The 23,397-nt window shown below is 32.2% G+C and overlaps 1 protein-coding gene across 2 annotated transcripts in view; it reads right to left on the bottom strand.

Annotated features, from left to right (window-relative positions):
- Positions 1-581: 581 nt before the first annotated feature.
- The window catches only part of LOC127725555 (uncharacterized), an 80,513-nt gene continuing 57,697 nt past the window's right edge, over positions 582-23,397 (bottom strand). For both annotated transcript variants that reach the window (XM_052232611.1, XM_052232612.1), the window contains 3 exons: positions 12,320-12,756; positions 9,433-9,601; positions 582-5,389 (listed from right to left, as the gene is read on the bottom strand). In XM_052232611.1, the coding sequence (XP_052088571.1) occupies positions 1,134-5,389; positions 9,433-9,601; positions 12,320-12,756 (4,862 nt within the window). In that variant the 3' untranslated portion in view covers positions 582-1,133. The remainder of the gene's footprint in view (positions 5,390-9,432; positions 9,602-12,319; positions 12,757-23,397) is intronic.

The following is a 23,397-nucleotide window of genomic DNA, read 5'->3' as shown; positions in this document are numbered from 1 at the left end:
ATATATATATATAATATATATATATATATGTGGACTCTGAACCGCGATGGTACTCCTAATAGTGACGCCAGGCTGAAGTGCGATGGTGTGATTGTGACGCTATCTTCTTAAAAGCTACACCGAAGTGCAATGGATTAGATAAATCAATGCTCAATATTTTTTCATGTTCACATAGAAATGTAGAAGTCAATTTGTTTATTAGAAGTAGCTTTTCAGTTTTTTTTAAAGTAAAACATCGAGAGTATAATTATGCCGTTTAATTTTAAAACTGTCATGATGAATGGTCATAGCATTTCCTGTTCTACATATAAAGTTGCAGTGTACTTTGTAAATATGTATAGCAGAAGTTCATAAAATCGTTTAGATATTGACCCTATAGACGTTAGATACAATTAGGTAATTATTCTTTACAACCTGACTAATTGCAATGACTGAAAGACGTGGTTGTTGTTTGAAATGCAAAATGAAATGTAAATACTATATTTGATTAGTCAGAATGGAACAAAATACGTAAACACTTTTACGGCTACTGTGAATGAGAACAAGTAGCAAGATGGGTTTTACACCAAGAGGAAACAATATTGAATGTTTGGTATTTATTCACTATCAATAAAACAATCAAACTTATAATAATTAAACATCTGTGGATTTTTGAATATCCATCACTCGTCGTATAGACCATCGGACATCAGCGAAAGGACCATCGCACTTCAGTGAGACCATCGCACTTCAGCGTGACGATCGCACTTTAGCGCTCCCATCGCAACTCCGAGTCCTACATATGTAATATCGTTTGCGAAATTGTATTAATCTTTATAATATATAAAGACACATTTCTCTGTCGAGTGTTTTTAAAATACATTTGGAAACACCAGTACCAATCCTACACACCATTGTTGACGTTTAAGATTTATGTGCAAAAATAGCAGCGACGCTATCTTTCTTATTAGTTGAAAAAATCTTTCATGACAATAAGTTGATGCATTGTTTATCTTAAACATATCTACAATAATCGTATTCATATTTTGACTACTGAAACGCCTGTGACTTATAAAATAAATTACCAATTGTAGGTTTCATAATTACAAATGTATGTTTAATTTCAAATGTGCCTTCAAATTTTATTTCATACCTCACCACGTTTGAAATGGAGGAAGATTGTCTGTATAGAAACACAGGGTTTTTCCATTATTTTTGTACGATGCCCAGCAAAATATCTTTTTCGTGGTGAATTTCTCACCTGCAAGTACTCCACATTCCATACACAGATGATACAGAATGGGATTTGAAATTTCTATGTCTAGTGTAACAGTTTGGTCATATACAATCAGTTTCTTGTCTGGATCATAAAATGTATATTCCTTTCCAGATTGAATCTTAACTATAAAACGATTGCAACTTCTTTTGTTTGGGGGTATTCCTTCTAATATTCCTTTAAGTTTAGGATTAAATGTTCTGGTGCGTAAAGTGTTCGGTTCATTATTTCCCATTATTGGTTCTATTTTTGACACGGGAACTTCAACTACATATGAACTCCTCAAAAGTTTACACATATGTTTATGTCGTAACCAATGTTTAGTTTGACACACCTTTGAACAATATGTTGCTTTTTTACATTTGGAACATGATTTTAAATTATGTGATACTTGACGGCAAAAACTGCAGGCTTCGATTAAACGTACGACTTCATTTGGATGTTGTGTCCCTTTGTCGTTGTTCCTCAGTACATTGGTACTTGTTATTACGGGCGGTCTTGAATATCCCATAATTTCACCGTTCCCCACAAAAAAATCAGATAAATTCGTCTTCATTTTGTTAAAAAAACTTTCTGATGAATTCACTGTATAAACACCTGGGCCAGTGTGATCCCTTATAGTGTTCCCATCAATTATAACTGAAGCAGTATAGTTGTGGCCGATTCTGATTCCACCACATTTGTTATCAAAAATTTCATTATTAAGAATATATGCAGAAGATCTCGATTTCACCATCATGCCCCAAATGTGATTAGAAAAAATTCGATTTCCCTTGATTTCGACGAAACAACCATCACATGATATGCCCGAAAGACCATTTTGTCCGATATCGTTATCAATAAGAACAGCCCTTGAAGCACCAGTTTCGTTCATATTTGCCGATTCATGTGAATCTAATACCCCTCCACACCATATACCTTCTGCTCCATTTCCCTGAATTATGTTTTCTTCAATAAAACCATAACCGTTAGGTCCAATAGCAATACCATGTGTCTGATTTTCTAATATGGTATTTTTACTTATTCTAACTGCGCCTTCATTTCTAGCTTCGATTCCCATTTGTCTCATATTCTGCACGGTGCAGTTTTTGATTTCCATGAAAGAACCTTTTCCTTCTGACAAAAGGCCACCACCTCCACACCTATCGAGTAAACATGCATCTAGGTACGCAGTTCCTCCATTGTATACAATTATTCCAGGAAAACCGGCTTGACCAAAAGAAATAGTTCCGAAAAGCAAAACACCTTCCTGGTATGCCTGCCTACATTTCAACGGATTGATACATCCTATATTTCCTGTGCATTTTGGAAAAGCATCACATCCTTTTTTCCCGTTTGAAAATTTACAGTTATAAAATGTTGCGATAGAATTCTCAAGAACCGTGATGTGATTTCCTGAAACAAAATTAACTTTTTCAAAGTGTGTCTTAATCGTTTGTTCAGGTTCAATATCAACTGTAAAAGCGCCTTTAGGTAAACGAGAAATTTGTAAACCTGGACCTGTGTCAATATCGACGTCGTCTTCTATACCGATGACCTGGATACTCTTTGTTGTAATGAGTGGTTCGTTGAATGTATATCGTCCCTTTCGCAACAACAGCGTAGTAAATGGTCTGTCTGTTAACGACATTATGTCTTGTTGTAAACATTCTGGCCTTTCAACTATTTGATAATTTATTATTGGATAAGAGATTTTCATATTGTATTCAAGGAGACAGGGTGGATGTTTATAAGATGCAATACAAGCAGAAGCTAATCCCATAGCTTCCATGGTTGGAGGAAACGATCCATCTTCTATCAATCCCGAAATGGCATAGGCTTTCCAACAATATCCTTTCCAATTGATAGAGGCAATTTCAATACATCTATTTGCATCAGAAAAGGCATGCACAAAGTCCCTTATTCGAATATAAGCTAAACTTCTGTTAGAGAATAATCTGCTATCAATATTTTCAATAGGGCTAGACCTTATGCCTTCAGTGTAATATCGTATAGCATCTAGATACCTCTGCTCTTTGAATGCTTCATTTCCAAGTAATCTTAAGGTTTCAGCCCCATATGTTACGACCGAAGTATAGTCACGAGTTTCTACGTTTTCGACAGGTAAAACAGACATTAAACAGTCTACAATTTTCTCTCTATCTCGTTGGAGCAGCGGTATTTTTATTCTTGTAAGATCTTTGTAAAAATGTGTATCAACCTCAACAGTTGTTATTATACGAACCATCTGCGCTTGGTCAGCAAGTGCTATAGCTTGTCGTTGATGAATGCTGTGATACAATGCTGTTGTCTGTAATATCCTCAAAATTTCTTTGTTGAAGAAAAGTTCGTGCTCCGGAATCTCGTCTTTCTTAAGATTAAAAACGTACATTTTTATTGAATTTGCATTAGCTGCTAACTTGCTCCATTTAACGAGGGTTCCCCTTACACTCTTCTTTGTGAAGGCGTCGTTGTAAAGAACATTCGCAGGGGATTGACTAGAATCTAACGCTTTATTCACCATACGTATAACATGTTGAAGAATCAAACAACGATGTTTGACGGACAAATTATCTCTAATGACCTCCTGAACTAACCTATGAACCGACAGAGACGTATCATGTACTCGCTGAAACAATGAGAATCTCGTCAAAATTTCAATGACCTGTTTGCATCCCATTTCATCTTCAAGAACTTCTACCAAATCACTATCTTCTACAAGTGGACTTCCTACATTTATAAGTTCTTTAGGAATATCATCAGCAAACAAAAATGACGCAATTTGCATTACGGTTGCAGCAGCCGTACCAAGGCCTTCATTTTCTGATTGCCTCGTTATGTAATCAATGTTCAATTGCCAAGTTGTCGCTATTGCTAGTCTATCCTTGTTGATCTTCATTACAGAGGGTGCTGCCTTCAATAATTTCAATCGTTTCTTTTTGAATTTGTTAACGTAGTCACTAAAGGAACATTTAATACTTTTGATATGTGCAGCTGCTTGTTCTAATGCTAATGGCAATCCCCCAAGCTCTTCTACTAGTGAGATTATGGTATCGTCATCATTAGTGCTATTTTTTCCTGTTCTGCGCTTTAGAAAATCTAACCCTTCTTCTATTTCAAATACATTTAGACTAATGCAATCCTCTTTCTTTACAACCATTGATTCTTCAACTTCATTTGGTTCACGTCGGCTAGTAATAAGAATATGCCCACGAGTATTCCGTTTCCAACTACCTAACAATAGTTCTTTAGTATTGTCAGAAAGGTATTCCTCGTCTATATTATCCACAACTAAAAGCCATCTCTCATTCAAATTAGAAAACCATTTTAGGGTTCTTTTAAAAGTTTCTCTAAAGTCTTTTCCAGTCGAATCAACATCAATTGCTAATGTTGTAAGGGAATCCTCTAATGTATCTTGTGTTTCTGCTGACATCCAAAATACACCAGCTGGATAGAATTCCTGCGAACGCCATGCAAATTCAATTGCAAGCGTTGTCTTTCCACAACCACCTAATCCGCATATGACCAAAGTATGATTTCCATTACTTTTACCTATGCAACTGTCTTTAAGTTTACACAACTCCGTTTCCCTAGCAACAAATGTTTCTGACCGATTTGGTGGATAAAATAACGTTTTTCCGCTAGGTTTAGACGTTGGCATATAATTTCTGAAATCTTTAATGTCAAACTTTATTTCGGTTATATCAGTTTTGATGTCCGATATATCTTCCTTCATTATTATATTTTCGTTTTCAAGCTTACTGACGTGTTTCGCCGTTGAATCATCCCTTATTTTCAATATCTCGACATTTTTAGCAGTTGCAGCCGTGTTGGAAACATTTTCTTCAATCTTCATTCCATGTTCTTTTTGAACGTTTTCAATGGCTAATGATCTATCATATAAAACACTTACGTCTTTATTCAAGCTACCAATATCTGTTTGTTGTTCATTTTGTTTCGATTCAATACTGCTTATACGACTACAAGCTAATATTATTTCACCATTAATTTTGAACATAGCATCATGCACCTGTGCAAATATTGTGTCCATACCCGATTTCATTTTCAACGCATAATCAGCCAAAGCACGTGTTTGTTGTCGGATTTCTTTTACAACTTGCTGGTTGACTCCATAGCCTTGTAGAAACATAAATCCTGAGGATAAAAAATAAATATCCTTTATATATCTAAAAAATTTTTGTCGAACAAATAAAATAAAAAATAAAACAATGATTTTAAAGGACAAAGGAGACATGAATATAAAAGAGTAAAAAAATGACGAGATTCTTGATTTTGGAAAGGCATAGCATGTGTGACGGGCTTCACTGGTTTTTTTTTCGTTTTGGTAGAAACGCTCAATTAAATATTTCAAACAGTAGGAGCACAAATGGTACAGAGATTTACTGTAAAATTAGGTTAACAAATCAACAAAAGTATTAGGGTAGATCGAGCGTCTTTTGCCATTTTGGATTGTATTAAGCAGAAAAAAATCGGACTAGATCTTTAATGAAAAACGTTGTTTTAACATAAGGAATGCAATTCATTTCGAAGTCTTTTCACCTAAATTACGACTGCTTTTTACAAACACAAGATATTTTTATTTGCTTCATTTTTTTAAACTTTATCATATATAAGTGGAGGTAACTCGGATAGACTAATTTTATGAAGGATTATCATTTTTTTTTTCAGTGTAGCAAGAACACGAGTTCTATGACCCATTTGATTTTATTCTATTTTTTGAAATATAAAAATAAGAAGATGTGGTATGAAAGCACATTATAAGAGCTAAATTTTTTTTTTGTATAATCTTTACAACATCTAACAATTTTGCTTAACCATTAGTATGGAAATTCTCATTGACGCTCTCTATTTATTTTTGTTTTGAAAATCGGCTGATATAAATTACATTTGGACAAAGTATTCAATATTCTATCGTTTTTAATTTCAGACCCCATTTACTGAAAAAAATATACCACATTATTGAAATCACGCTTTCTATAGCCTCATATTTACCGCTGTAGTTTGCGAATTTTGCAGACATCATCTACATATTTTGGTAATAAGTAGTGCATAAAACACGATTTGTTCAATTTCTGATGTAAACATATGACAAATAATTTATTTTAAGGAATGACTGTAATATTTTTTCTGTCTATGAAGAAATAACATCAAAAATGTGGTGCATACTCAATAACCCGCGTAGCGGGTTATTTTAAAGTGTGCACCACATTTTTTATGTTATTTCGAATAGACAGAAAAAATATTACAGTCATTTCTTATAATTTAATTCTAAATTCCATTTTAAACCGGAGTGAACCATGAAAAAACGATGATGACGTCACGGCCACATGACAAAATTATGTCTATGAGCTGATAAACAAAACAACGTCAGCCAATCAGAAGACGCGTTACATCCAAAATTAAATTATTACAATATAAATAAAGTTAATTTTTAGATGTGGTTCAAACTTTTCCTAAAGTAGTCGATATTGATCGGAAAAAAATACAAGATGGACTGATTTTATAACCACAGTATATTAAAAGTATTAAATGTCTATTAAAAACCAAAGATGATGAGGGATAATTCTTATAATTGTTTGTTATATAGGTATTATTAAAAGTAATACATAAGAGTGAATATAAATTTTAAGTACATTCATGCATGCCCAGTGAACTCATTAAACCAATAAACAACAAACTTGTATTTGATATAAAACTTATAATATTTGATGAACAACAATGTCATTAATGCAGCAATAAGTCTGATCTTTAAGTCATTTAGACATTAAGATATTCATTGAAATCTGCATAGTCACTACAAAAAAGTGCATGATAACCTAACTGAGAAATTACTTCTCTTACGAAGGAGCCCATTAAACATCACAATAAAGGACAGAAAAAAGAAGTCATCATGGTTAAATATAAGATTTAGAAATTCGAATTTGTTTCATGTCAGCAGAAAACGTCTGATTCAGGGAGAGGGTCGTAGAGTGCTTACGTCTCCCATGTAATTAAAAATATAGTGATCTTTTCTCGTCACTTGGCATTCGTCGTTCGTCGTCTGTCGTCGTCGTCGTCCGTTTAATTTTACAAAAATCTTCTCCTCTGAAACTACTGGACCAAATTTAACCAAACTTGGCCACAATCATCATTGTGTATCTAGTTTTATAAATGTGTCCGATGACCTCGTGAGCCAATAAAGATAACCGCCATGGCTCAAAATAGAACATAGGGTAAAACTGCAAGTTTTGTCTATTATTTTGAAAACCGTTATGAATAGAGAAAATCTGACTGGGCAAACATGTTCAAAATATTGAGCTCTACCAATTGTTCATTGACGTCAAAACTGTCAGACGGCTTCTCATAGGAGTTATTGCCCTTAAATTACAAATTTTAACATGTTTTTTTTTCAAGTTTTGTCTTTTACCTTGAAAACTATAATTGATAGAGAGAAACTTTGAAATTAAAAAATGATCAGCAAGACAAGATCTACAAATGAATAGTATGGTCGAAATCGCCAGTCGACTCCTAATTAGATTTATTGCCCTTTGATGACGATTTTTACCGTTTTGTTTAGTTTTTGCCGTATATCTTAAAAATCATACAAAAGATGATCAGCAAGACAAGACATTTCAGACAATATGGAGGAAATTTTCCGACGACTCCTTATTGGATTTATTACCCTTTAATGACAATGTTTACCTATTTTATTGCGTTCCTTCTCTGTTAAAAAATATAATAGATAAATATTTTTGATTATGCACATATACATAGGTGACCGACACAGACTCTTTAGAGCCTCTTGTTGGAATTACGTCCCAAATTAAAAAAAAACCATCGATCCGCATTTTGATCTAAAAAGCCTTTGTTTGTGTTGATAAATTCGATTTATTCATTTTATTTTATAGACAAATATCTGCAGGTATTCTTGAAGAAACCAAACAAGTTGTGTTTCATGAGATCTGTATGACTGTGATTCGATATAGTAAACAGAAAATGCAAGACCCAAGACACAAGACACAATGTTGAGTATAGTCTACCACCTTGTATTGGATCATTTCACCATCATTGTGTTATTCACAATGAAATCCAGTTGAAAACAATTTCTTTAACCTGTCAAAAGTTTATTATATTCTCTCCGATGCTGTTGGTTTAAAAAAATTACTACACTAGTATTGTTACACCACCTTCCAAATTCCAATTTGTGTTATAGAGATGCCGAAACACACAATTGACCACATACATTCATTGTGAGTTATTTCTTTCACTGGGTCTATCTAATATATTTTGCGATTTCTAAAGCTTCATCTGTTTGTGTGGTTTACTTAAATTTCCAGTGTATCTTCATCATGATTTTTATCTTCCTTGAAGTTTAAATTTTAATATATTAATCGCAAAGTTAGCTAAAATAAACTCTTGGCGAAAATTTTACACAAATGAATAAGGTAATGTGAGAAAATTTTGCCGGGAATTTATTTCTGCTAACTTTGCGATAAATATAATGTTATTCTATTAGAAGAAAATATTAAAGATGAAAGCGTCTCAACGTGTGTGTTATGGTGTCCTTTTAAATTTATGATTTCTTTACATTTTAGGTGTAATACCATCAATTCATAGTACGTCACATCCGGTTGCATACGGAAAAAGGGTTGAAAAAAAATATTCCCTTGAATTTGACAGTTGTAGGAAATTAATCCTACATTCCATTGCAGTAACAAATATCTTAGGTGTTTCAAAGCACAATTATTTTTTTATTTGGTGTTTCTATAGAATATTTTGGAACCTTGAGGTTTCATGGTTACTAAAGCTTGAACACAGGAAAAAAAAGGCGGGAACATTTGATTGGTTAACTTCAAGTGATGGTTATTTTCTTATATGCAACGTCGGAAATGTAATGTGAAATTTTGTCTATAGTACTGGACAGGATGAAACTTTACTCATGCCAAGTATTTCTTAATTTGAAACAAAGGTAAATTCTGCACATGTTTTTGAAAAGTGCAAATTTCACAAAGACAAATAGGGTAAAATCAATGGTGGTATTACACCTTAAACAACATCACCAGTTAATCTTATACAGAAATCTGGATCTACAAATGTAACGATATGTGTTATACAAGATGATACAACTCTTGTAGATGATAGAACTAGAATGTTTAATTTCATTTTTAGATATTGCCATACAATTTCAAATAAATTACCGTTTGTCTCCCATTTGGTCAGTTCTGCCTGTATGTTAGCTTCATCTGTTGTATTCAGCTGAAGACATCTTACTAGTTGATGCAACAACTGGAATGCAGTTTGATATTTAAGAGAGTCCCATTCATCAAAATTACAATGTGCCCATGGATTCCTCACATCCGAACGTACCTTCAAAATATTGGTTGAAAAAAATACAAAAATCATAAGTTGTACCTTAAATGTAAATAATATTATCTCACCTCCTATACATAGGAATATGATTGGTTAAAAACAACTGCGTGGAGACCGTGTATATTCTATATTAGGTTAGTAGGTGGGGCTCATTTCAATACAATGTTAGTAGTGGTGTTACGTCCCTTTATAAAAACAACACGGTGTTTAGGAAAAATCTGAAAGGTTTCAACAGACGAAGAAATTGATGATGAACGATTGAAATAAATTCATAAAACACATTTAAAGCTAACATTTAACAAGTTGTTATTGTTGGCCTTTGGTTTTGTATAGACCAATGGAAGTAGGTTATTAATACTAACGGTATTGAAGACTTGATCACTTTGACACAATGTTTGATAGGCCACTAGTCTAAATACCACATGTTAAGATAGTCGGTAAGATAAATTCGTTACATAGTGTGCTAGTGACCTAATACGATATATATGGGGTCAGTAAATTCCATATGGGGATTCGAGCTTCGATCTCACCCCATATGAAATTTACTGACTCCATATATATCGTATTAGGTCACTAGCTTCGCTCTCACCCCATATGGAATTTAGTGACCCCATATATATAGCATTAGGTCACTAGCACCCTATGTAACTAATAAGATTCAGCAGTTTTAGTTCCTGATTTGACATTCTTAATAATTGTATTTTGTCTTTTGCTCTTGTGTTAAAAATAAATATTGGGCATACAACTATGAAAGGAAAACAGTCATTATCTCCTGTTTCTCTCTTATTGTTTAATAAAATATATCAATACTTGCAAATGAAATGGAAAAAATACTTTAATGAGTTTACTGTGCCACAACATGTCTGTATTGGCGAACAGAATATAAATACTTAGCTTATTTGAATGAAAGGCATGTCTATTACCATTTTGACTTACTAATTTGAAAAAGATTAACTAACTTTAAAATTGAATTTGACTTTTTTCAAATTATTTCAAAATGAAAGCAAATAACGATCACAGTAACATGAAATGCGGAAGCATTTTTGATAAAAATGTTATCTTCACTTCCTTTCATTTCGAACATATTATTATAAAACTGCATTCAAACTTCCGGAAAAGTTGATCTTGGATCAAAGTGGATTTAGCTTGGTGTTTGTATGTCCCTTGTGTTCATTTATCTCCCTAAGTATTTAAGTATTTATACATCTTCGGTTTTCATAGTGTATGTCCATTTCCGATATATGTTACCATTGATTTTATGATGTGATTTTACCTGAAAGTTTATATGATGTGAAAACGACATTAATGAGCGTAATCTTTGTAGTACTTGTAAATTATTAAGTCAGGTATTTCGTTAACACAAATTATTTAAAACCTTTATTAAATTTCTTCCATTAATACAAAGATTTGGTTTGCAAGTTTAGCTGTTCCTGTAGAAAACTTATTTAAAATGGAATAGCACATCATAATTTTTACGATGATGTTGTTTACCGAGCCCTGAAATTTATATACAATCCTGGTAAACTGATTAGTTCTTTGAATAAACTTATTCTGAAAGGTTACCAATTCAACACTGTAATTAGATATTCGAATGTTATTTTTGTTGGTATAAGAATTGATTTTTTTATCAGTAAATTAAAACTTCGAGTACTCTCAGATCTGTACTTTGTCTTTTTTGTTGTTAGTGATGTATAAATACCCTGCCCCGTCCGATCTGTGTTTTTGTTAGCTGTTTTCCTGCTTTGTTTCAATCTGATGAGTTAAGCCCATTTCAACTGATTCTTATAATAAGTTCTAATGTTGTGCTGTAACACCACTGTTCCAGGTTAAGAGAGGGTTGGGCGCTCACAAAGATGCTTAATCCCGCCACATTCTGTATGTGCCTGTCCAAATTCAGGAACCTGTAGTTCAGTGTTTTTCGTTGTTTCATGTCTGTCATATTTGTTTTTCTTAAATTGTTTTGTTATAAATTAGGCCGTTAGTTTTCTCAAAAGACTATTTTCATATTACTGACTTTTGACTCTGGGATTTATATCTTATATTTGACTCGGTCAATTAAGAGCAACTTAAAGAAGTAAAATCAAGTTTACAATCGGTACAATTTTTTGGGGAAATTAATTGTTTGATGTTTTCTGAAGACGACAAAATCAGCAAACTTTCCCCTAAATTGCATCGATTATATGATTGATTTTAATTCTTTTGGTTACTCCTACTTGACCGAGTACCAGGATGTCCTACCACAAAATAGGTAACCTGTCGAAAAATTATAAAATCAGGAGTCAAAAGTCGGTAACATGAAAATGGTCTATTGAATTGTTTCATATTTTCCATGTCGGGGCCTTTTATATACTATAAGGTATGTGTTTCTCATCATTCGAACTTTGGTGGATAGTTGTCTCATTGGCAATTATATCATATCTCCTTATTTCTATATTATATGCATTTGACAATAAATAAACTTTTATAACATTTAAATGATTGCTTGACATTATATGATGTGCACTTATATTTGATGTGTATTTGACATCATATGCCGTGCAAGAATCTTTATATTTAGTCAAAATATCATTATATGAAGTGGCAGTTTTACCATTTGATGTCCTCTAATACGTGACCGTAGGACTCCAAACCTCCCTATTCATGTACCCTGTTTTCTGTAATATCAACTGGTTCCTCGATCAATACAAATATACCCCTGACAAGGGAAAAATATACCTTTTGAGCAACATTCTGTACTGGCTGGGGAAACTTGTCAATGTTTATGATTATCCCAAGGAGCGCCGACAAGTCACATGTTTCATCAAAAGCCGTGTACTGGGCCATAAAAGTGTTCAAGAATAATTTTGAGAATTCTACATGACTGGTCACGTTGTAGTCGTATTTACCAACATCTGGTTGCCTACGAACTCGTGGTATTAAATGGTTGTTATTGATTGCTTCATAATTCAGATCCCTACCCGAACTCGGGTATTTTCTAAGTTGTGTAGGATATGTCTGTGTTTGAATTCCATGCGTATTTTGTATGACATTGTACAAGTTGCGTGTAACTGGTTCTGTAAATTTTCGCAGTGTTGGAGCTATGACAAACTGAATGCATATACCAATAATCAGCCATCTTTTCTGATTGTCTTCAATGTCAGCATTGATAATAACTAAAAAAAATAATGGTACACATTAAATAATATTTTATTATCCATTATATAAATTTATTTCTAAATTTTATTAAGTCGGTCCTTAAAGTTACACAATACTGCGTGTACAGGAATATATATATTACAACTTAGTAATATTTTAATAATCTTCTGTTAGCAATGTTTAAAGTAATTTTCTTTTGCATATGATAGAACGAAAATTGTTACGCGTTTAGGGAGCGATGTTACAATATATACATGTGTTACATTTTTAGTGTCTTGAAACACACAAAATGGTTTATAAACGTGTAAAAAACGTGTGAAATCGATATAAAATATACCTAAGAGCAAAACTTGACTAGTAAAAGTAAAGACTGATGAAATATCAATTGTATGCACTTTGAGATGTCTCAAATATGAACTTCAATGTAAATCATAACCTTGATAGCTTCATGAAAGTAATGGGGAATGTGTCCATGGGACACAGATGATGCCCCCGCTTGCATATCATATAAAGTTATAAAGGGACATTACGGAAGAACCGTAAAAGTGACGCTACCCAAATTTGTACTTGATCTGAGTTTCGTGGTATTAAGTATTGTGTATAAGTTTCATAACATTTAGTTGAGGCAAACTTAAGTTAGAGAACGGAAACGAAAAATTCAGCAATTTTTTCCATTTGTAAAGGGACATAACTCTAGAAAGGTTTAAGTGACGCCACCAAAATTCAAACCTGATCTGTGTTTTGTGGTAATAAGCATTGTGTATGAGTTTCATAACATTTGGTTGGGGCAAACTAAAGTTAAAGAATGGAACCAACTTTGGGACGTACGGACGGACGGACGTACGGACAAGGGTAAAATTTAATGCCCCTTACGCTACGGCGGGGGCATAAAATTGTATGTCATACTGATCTCAATCGTTCATCTCTTTGTCTTATTGGCAATTATACCAAATCATTATTTTTTTCGTTGATTTTTACCGACTGCTTACTATAGCTCAGGACATACTGTAAATTTAGAAATTATTGTGCGGTTTTTTTAAAATGCATATAATGCGACTGAGTGAAAATCGAACAATAAAAAGTCGCATTCTGATATCTGATACATATATCTTAATGTAAATTTCCTAAAATCGCAATAATTAATCTCGCAGTGTTGTCCATTCTTCAAAAATTGCATTTATAAATGCACGCTATAAATTCTGAATTGACAGTACTTAAGACTGATAAACAAACAAACTTCGACCAGACAGTTTTACCTGAATAGCTTATCTTGTTAAACAACATTGATATTAACATATACTAGATACTACAAGGTGCTTGAATAACTTGTCTGGCAAGTCTGTGGAATATGGATATTTACGTACGTAACAAAAAAAAAGATAAAAAATATTTTCAGAAGCTTCCTATAGTCTTATCAGCATAATCAAAGTAAGGACAAATGAAATTAATTAGTTTGTTTGCCATTGTTTGCTGCTTACAGCTGTTTCTCTCCTTTCATTATTGTTTTAAAGATAATTATCAAAATATAAAAAGTCCAATTAACATCGTTATGATAGGGCAATTAATCCAATAATTCATTATTTCTGGGAATTAACAGTAGCTTTTGAATTAACGATCATTTTTTCCTGACATAGTTTCACTAGTATATATTTTAGTTTTCATATAGATTATAAGACAATTAATAGAGTTTTACCCAATGTTCTATTGTCAATCATGACGGTCGTATTGATTGATGGATTGTATGTAATATAGTTTGTTTTTTTTTTAGGTCAAACTGAAATCAGTCGTTTAGGTAGTGACAACCAATAAACAGTAGATTTAAAATTCTGTTACTGATGTATTTGTAAATCTTGAATGACTGATCATTTTGCTCTACTTCCGTCTATCTAAGATCGTGTCCAAGGTTAAAATTAATTGCTATCCGGATCAGGAGTCAAATGATGGGTTTGAGTCATAATTTTATTTGTGTAGATAGATAATTGGCGAACATTTTTGCTGGTATTATAAAAGATTTCCAGATAATAGGTGAAACTATTGTCATTGGTAAAACATGCTCTCTGTTTCTGACTCAGAATGAATGTGGTCAAAGAACTGAAAAATTTGATATTGGAATTTTACCTATTATGGTCCAATATCCAAATAAAGGCAACAGTAGTAAACCGCTGTTCGAAATTCATAAATCGATTGAGAAAAAAACAAATCCGGGTTACAAACTAAAACTGAGGGAAACACATCAAATATAAGAGGAGAACTACGACACAACAGAAACACAACATTAAAATGTAACACACACAGAAACGAACTATAATATAACAATGGCCATTTTCCTGACTTGGTACAGGACATTTTAAGAAAAAAATGGTGGGTTGAACCTGGTTTTGTGGCTAGCCAAACCTCCCGCTTTTATGGCAATGTTAAATATAACATTAAAATGACAACATTACATGACAGGACTACAATACAAATGAATGGGAGAACATATAGAACAGAGAAACAAGAATAATAGCTAACAAAAGGTACCAGGTTTAAAATTTAATACGCAAGACGCGCGTTTCGTCCACACAAGACTAACCAGTGACGCTCAGATCAAAAAAGTACGAAAGCCAAAACAAGTACAAAATTGAAAGAGCATTGAGGATCAAAAGTTCCAAAAAGTTGTGCCAAATGAGGCTAAGGTTATATGTCTGGGATAAGAAAATCCTTAGTATCTAGAATAATTCATACTTTTGCAAACAGTAAATTTATAAAAATGACTATATAATAGATAAACATGAAAACACCGAAGTGTTGACTAACTACAGAATAAAAACGGATACATAAAACAACATAAACCAGCACATAAAAACTTAAATACACGGTTTGATTCAGCATATCCAAGTAGACCAAGAATTTAATTTATTAATTAATTAATAGAAAATATTAGCAAAGATTCTAAAATGCTCTACAAAGGAATTTAGTTTAACTGTAATTAGTAGGAAACCTTTTATTGAATTAATTAATTAATAATTTTTAGGTGCTTGAATATTGCTACAGGTGGGTTACAGATGGAATGGAATTTTCAACCATAGGAAATCGTTAGAATACATGCTAACAATCTTAAAGATGAACAATGCATGAACAATAATCACTAGAATTAATATATCTAAGTTTAACTTAGGACAATTTCTAGTAACATTTAAAAGTGAAATGATTGCTTCTCATTTGCATATCACGTAAAAGATAAGTCATACATTATAATCTTAAACATTTTAAGAGAGGTAACGGATACAGCCATAACGCCCAAATTTAATCCAACCTTCCTTTTTATGTGATATGGTACATTGTGGTACAATTTCATAGAAATCAATACACTTTTCACGAATGTGACTTATTATCGGGTTTGTACTAACATGAGCAACACGACGGGTGCCACATATGGAGCAGGATCTGCTCACCCTTCCGGAGAACCCGAGATCACCCCCAGTTTTTGGTTGGGTTCGTGTTGCTCAGTCTGTAGTTTTCTATGTTGTGTTTTGTGTACTATTGTTTGTCTGCATGTCTTTTTCTTTTATAGCCATGGCATTATCAGTATAATTTCGACTTATGAATTTGAATGTTCCTCTGGTATCTTTCGCCTCTCTCTTTTTTATACTCAAGTTATTGTTTGGAAACAATACAAATGTTTGCTTTTGGTCTCTTTTTGGCCCAAATTCTTAAACGGTTAGGGCCATAACCCCCAAAATCAATCAAAACCTTCCTTTATGTTGTATGAAACCTTGTGATACAATTTCATAGAGATCTAAATACTTATACTCGATTAATTGTTTGGAAACCAAATGTATTCGGTTAACATCGCCACTTTGGGGCCATTACTCCTTTAAAGAATCAATTGAGGGTTTTAGTCATATAAGTTGGGTTTTTTTTTTTGGCTTACAACAATTTGTTTATCTATGATTATCTTTTGGTTTAAAATGTATGCTTCCATTAATCCGATAATGGACTTCGTATCAAAGACAGTTTTTAGCAGATTATCTTAACAATGGACAATAACTGCTTAATCCATATTTACATGTATTTCTTTATTATTTTATACATTTTACTAAATATAATAATAAAATGCTTCGCTGTGCGCAGTTTGATACGACCAAAGAGGTCAAACCCTGAACAGTTGGGACAAGCTAAGTATGGACACTACATTCAAGATTGATACAGCTTTGAATTTGGATGTTGATTGGATATTTGACACAGTTAAGGTTTCTGACATAGAATGTATGTGGTCAAACTTTAAGAACTGAACACTTTGATATTGGACTTTTACCTGTTATGGTCCAATATCCAAAATCTAAATACATGGTTCAATTCAACATATCCAGGTACATAAAGAATTTAATTTATTCATTTATCAATGGACTCTATAAACTAAATTTTTAACTGGGCTCAGTTCATAAAAAAATCAATATAGCGCTGGACATAGTGCAGGCGGTGTTGTCTCGATATCCCAATAGCATGAGTTCGAATCATGGCGAGGGAAGAACATAATAATTTTAATATTGTTGTGCTGTTATTTAGAGTAATTATGAATATAATATGTGTTTCAGCCGTGTATCCCCTTCACTGATGATCCAATGGATGGGTCTGTCGTAGAGTTGTCACTTGTTTAGACGTACTATTTATTTCTGTGACTGCATCTTACGATCCTTTACGATAGATAATTTATCTAATCTGCAATCAATTCTATCTTCATGCCTAAGATATCATGTACTGTGTTACAACTATAGATTCTACTGACAAGGAAAGGTAACACTAGGCCACCGAAAGCTGAATTTTTAGTTCAGTCTAGGTAACCGAGTGGTCTAGAGCGCTGGACACAGGGCAGGCGGTGTTGTCTCGATATCCCAATAGCATGAGTTAGAATTCCGGCGAGGGAAGAACAAAAATTTGCTTCCACAAATTTGCAGATTTAACATTGTTGTGCTGTAATTTAGAGTAATTATATATATGGGTCAGTCCATTTACACAGTGCTTTAGAGGTATAGCAGGGAAAACATATTATATTTTTTTTTGTAAGGAGCAATTGGATGCTAAAAAAAGGGGAAAACATGTTGCTGATATAATGAAAAGATAGTATGAACAAGCATTCTGAGAGCATTGCATGGCAATACATAGTCCCCTACCGGGTAAAAATTCATTTTACTGGAACAAAATGCTAACTTTTTCTATAACTTGTCATGGTGTAAACAAATAGTAAATATCATGTCAATATCTTCAAGCATTACTAAAAATAGTGTGGAAAACTGATTATATGAGTGAAAAAAAAAACATTAGATATGATTAATAGTTCTCTAAAATTAGATATGATGTAATACAGTGTATACCTATTTTCAAATTATAATCAAATATGATTAATAGTTCCAAATATTTTTTCTTTCATTTGTCACAAACTAATATAGATTTGTAACTTTTCTATAAAATGTCAACAACTTTTATCTACACAATGTAAAGTATTAAAATATATACATTAATAATTTAATTTTGGATGTAACGCATCTTCTGATTGGCTGACGTTGTTTTGTTTATCAGCTCATAGACATAATTTTGTCATGTGACCGTGACGTCATCAACGTTTTTTCATTGTTTACTACGGTTTAAAATGGAATTTAGAATTAAATTATAAGAAATGACTGTAATATTTTTTCTGTCTATTCGAAATAACATAAAAAATGTGGTGCACACTTTAAAATAACCCGCTACGCGGGTTATTTAGTGTGCACCACATTTTTGATGTTATTTCTTCATAGACAGAAAAAATATTACAGTCATTCCTTAAATAAAAATAGATTATTATCCAATTAAAGGATTTCTCTTCATAATTATTTTTATATATATAGCATTCAGAAAATTAGTTTATACTAAATAACAAACAAACCTTTAAAAAAATTCTTCAAATAATTTAACAAAGAATGTCTTTTAAAAAATGAGTTATCTCCCTTAGTACAGAAATATTGTTTAACATAGTCCTCTAACATTAGATATGGTCCAGGGTTATGGTCCATAACTCTTGACTAAATCATCAGACCAGAACAAAATTCGAACTTGATCTATAACTTGTCATGATAAAAGTATATACCAAATATCAAATCAATATCTTCAAGAACGAAGAAAAAAGTGTGGAAAGCTGTTTTGCTTGACTGACGGATGGACAGACGGACAGACGGACAGAGTGCAAACCTAAAGTCCCCTTCGACTTCGTCGGTAGGGGACTAATAATTATATTTTGGTTGGTTGTCAACTTTTTTTTTATAATAAAGATTATATTTCAAAAAGCCTCATTTTTACCCTTTTAAAATGGGACAATTAATACATCACCAAGTATAAGATGAAAAACAAATATGTTGGAAAAATATAGGGTGAATGGTTTTTATTCATTTCACATCTTAATAGTTTGTTTTTTGTCTTAAACTACTTGTTTTGAGAATTTAATTTGTGAAAATGGGTGATTTTTAACATTTTTATATGCTGTTCATATGTGATTACATTCCGTCAAATTTAAATTTACAGAAAATTAATCGTAACGCATATAACAGCTGTCAGTTGAAAGTTAATGTGTATGAAAACAAAGACGTTTATAGTTGACCTATTTGTATTTAGATTATATTGCCGCTGTCATTTCTTGTATGAGGAAAAAAAGAAAGAAAAACGCTTCCTTCGAATGTCCGTCAACCTCAAGAACAACGAACGTGCACATTGTTGAACGGCAAACGCCTGAATCTGACAGATAGAGGTCAATTTGTCGACAAAAAAGTACCCGTATGTAAAATGTTTACGCCCACAAACAGCGCCACCTATAATTTTTTCTACGGCGTCTTTGAGAACGATGTTCCGTTCTGTAGTAAATTAAATCATTCAATTAACTAAAACATAGAAAAGTAAGTGTATAAAACTAATTAAAAGATATTTTTGCACATGACTGGTTATGCATGATACGCTGGCAATGTGCGCAATGTCCTTTAATCCAAGATTCAAAATTAGTTTGTTTCCTATGTCAAAATGGCGGATTCCAATGTTTACATTTTTCCATCGATTTGAGAGCTGACACAAATTCGTATCCAATCAGTAATTTGCATATTATGTACTGTGTAGGGTAGCTTATCCAATGGGATTTACTGTTATAAAGTGGCTATACGTTACCATCCATCGTTACAAAAGTGCCATGTGTTTTGTGTGTATAGCTCAGGAATGATGTGTATTCAATATTTACGGTAAAATAATCAATGTTATGTTCATTATATTTCCATGCATACACAAGTCATAACAGCAAATGCATTTTTTATAGAACTTATAAGGTAAACAGACATGTTTAACTGTCTGCTTTAGCAAAAATTCGTGTAAATAAACCTGATGGGTCGTTTTGAATATTCAAGCACAGCAGACAAACACGTGGTAGATTATTGATGTTTGTTTACCTAAATTGCACGTTGTTGTTACTAAATACTTAGAAATAACCATTATCGTGTTATTATTGTTTAACAGCAGATAAAATTAATTTTACAATTGCATTTTACTACTTTCAAGAGTTATATAATACACCTTGCCTAAGAAATAGGTCTAGCTAGGTCCAGGGACTTCCTTCACTAGGTCCTTAAAAAATGAGGCTCTAATGATATACATGATGTAAATTACCATATTTACATTCCAGCATTTTTTTTGCATTTGATATATTTCATATACATGTACATGTATACATGTACATAGAGAACAATAGAGTAAATGAACATACATGGGTTTAATTCCCACCCTAGGTATTAATTTTAATACTCATTATAGGTTGGAGCAAATAGGGCAGATTGCAATTGACCATAATGTAGTGTCTAAAAATGCTGATTGATGTGGCCAAGTCCTCAACATCCTTTTTTCTAAGTATACAGCAGCTCCTCTAAGGATTAGTAAGGGAACACTTTACATATAGTCCAGTGGCTAAGTACTGTCTTTTTTGTCTCTATTATTTTCTTATTTATATTGTTATATTTCTTATATTCTCTTGTACATGTAGTAAGCTAAAAAGCTATCATTACTCTTTTTCCTCATCTGCCTGATAACAATGAAATGTATTTATTGTTGATGTCTGTAAAGTGACTTATAATTTAACTGCTAACAGACATTTGGACTCTGGTGGATAGTTTCTATACTGTTATCTCATTGGCAATCATACTTTTCTCTTTATTTTAGTACAGGTTAAGTATTTAAAGTAAGTGACTAACAAACATTAAATCATTTGAAAGAAAAATTCTGCAATGATTTCAGTTTACATATATCAACAATAAAATTTGGTTGTATAAATTGTGTCATTATGTTTATAATGACCACTGTAATTGTGAACTGCCATGACTGTCTTGTACAAAATATATTTGAATAAGTTCCCTAATGAATAGTATATAGATGTTTAAAAAAACAAATGTATGTACTAGTTCCAGATCTATTAATTCAAAAATAATTGATGTTTTTTTTGATTAATTGAATAATAACAACTTATTGCAATAATCATGATAATCATGATATTAATACAAACTAGCATTCTTATATGTGATACATATATAACTTAATGCATCTTATTCTGAAATTGTAATGTATGTCATAAAAAAGAGATTTTTTGTAAAAGTTACCAAAATTGTCTGTATTTCAACCACATTTAGGCCTAGGAACCTTAAATTTTTAAGTGTAGAGGTTGACAAGCTAAGTCATGACTGTAAATTCAGATATTATCATGAGGTTTTTATTAAAGTAAATAATGCGATTAAATTGATTATCTCAATAAAAAGAACTCGCATCCTGATTTGATACTATGAGATTTTTTCTGATATCAGAAAAATAAATATCTCACTGTTGTCCATTCTTCAAAATATTTCTGAACATACTGTACATGTATTTAAGTCAGCTTTGTTTTTGTCTGAGACTACTATAACATGGGAAGTGACCAATCTCTATGTTACTGTATAGTAGTCTCAGGTTTTTGTTTTGTAGTTCAATTGACTATGCATTTTAGAGCAGTTAAATATGAATTTGGATTAAATTTGAAGTTGATTCAGTATATTTTATGACATAATAACACTCTTTTATTTAAACAAAGCATTTTCAGACTTTATTTACAGATCAGCTTAGCTAATCATTCATTATTCAATCAATAATTTAATTAAAGGACTCAACAGTTGTTTGTAGGACTTTTGAATTCAAATATAAGAAAAAAAAATCAAAACGTGAAGTAATACATGTAATAGGAATTATGAGAACTGCATGATATCAGATTGCAATACAGCTTTTTGTTCAGTTTTCTTTGTGTTGATTATAATGTTTTAAATCCCTTTCTACCTTTTTGGATGTTCAGATTTTTTCTCTTGATTAAGAGCGAGCAACGGAACTTGTACATCTTATAAAGTTTCTTATCTCGGGGGCGGATCAAGCCAATTTTCAAAGAGGAGGGGGGGGGAGTTCCAACTATATGTCCCCATTCAAATGCATTGGTTGTCAATAAAAAGAGGGGATTCCAATCACCGGACCCCCGGGAGATCCGCCACTGTATCTTATAGCAGGTATAATATAAAAATAAAAAATTGTACTTCTGTCCACTGCAAATTGACTTTTTTTTCATTCAATGTCAATGTTCACAATTTTGAAGCATTGTATTGTCTACATTTTCTTTTTTTCCATATTGTATTTTAATGTAATGCAAAGTTAAATTCTATTGTAACACAAGTTCTGCTGACAAATATCTGATAAACCCCTCTTGTATGTAATTATTTGGCATGAAATGAAATATGTTTTTTCTGTATATGGAAATTAGGAATAATCCCCCCTCTCTTTATAAAAGACCTGGATCTGCTTAAAAGTTCTTGCTTTTCTCAGAATTTTCCATTGTTACATCAGGAATAAAGGCTACCAATAATCATGCTTGACGATCATTGAGGTCACACATAAAGAACCCATCTCTTTGCAGATCATAGTAGAAAAACAAAGATACAATGTAGTTGGTAACATAAATGTATTGTTTAAAAATATCAATAGAAACATTCCCATACAGAATCTCTGTCAAAAAGTTATTTTTCCACTCTTAACAGTGAAATCATAAATATGTAAATTGATCGGCAAGCCTCGCATCTTGAAAAATAAAATGTATGTAGGAGAGAACTATTGTTTCACAATTGATGCTGTGTTAGAATTTATAATATCACTCTTTTTTCCCCATATGATCAGCATAAAAAGTGACAATCTATAAATTCTTCAGTCTAAATAACTTTGTTAAATCTCATTTCTGATGGAACATTTTCAGTGCACCAGATTAACAACTTTCTATGTTAGATACTTATTTAAATATAAAAATTCAAGTCTAATTTTAGAGTGAAATTTTAATATATTTAAACAAACTGTTCTATAAACAACCAACATGTACAAACACTGAGTTTATTTTCATATCCTTTCTAAGAATATTGATACAAAGAAAGTAAAACAAAGACTTGTATCATTCCATCTACCAAAAGGGTGTTTGAGAATATACAAATAAGTCCAAGTTTCAGAGAAAAGTCAGTTATCTATAATTTTCTTCTTTGGAAGTTTTCAAAAACCTGTTTTAGGGTACTTGAAAAATGTCATATTGAACCATTCTATGACTATTTTAATGTTACAAGAGT

The sequence above is a fragment of the Mytilus californianus genome, unplaced genomic scaffold, assembly GCF_021869535.1.
Source record: "Mytilus californianus isolate M0D057914Y unplaced genomic scaffold, xbMytCali1.0.p SCAF_15, whole genome shotgun sequence".
Taxonomy (NCBI): domain Eukaryota; kingdom Metazoa; phylum Mollusca; class Bivalvia; order Mytilida; family Mytilidae; genus Mytilus; species Mytilus californianus.
Note: the sequence above shows the minus strand (reverse complement) of the source record. Positions and strands in the feature narration are given on the sequence as shown.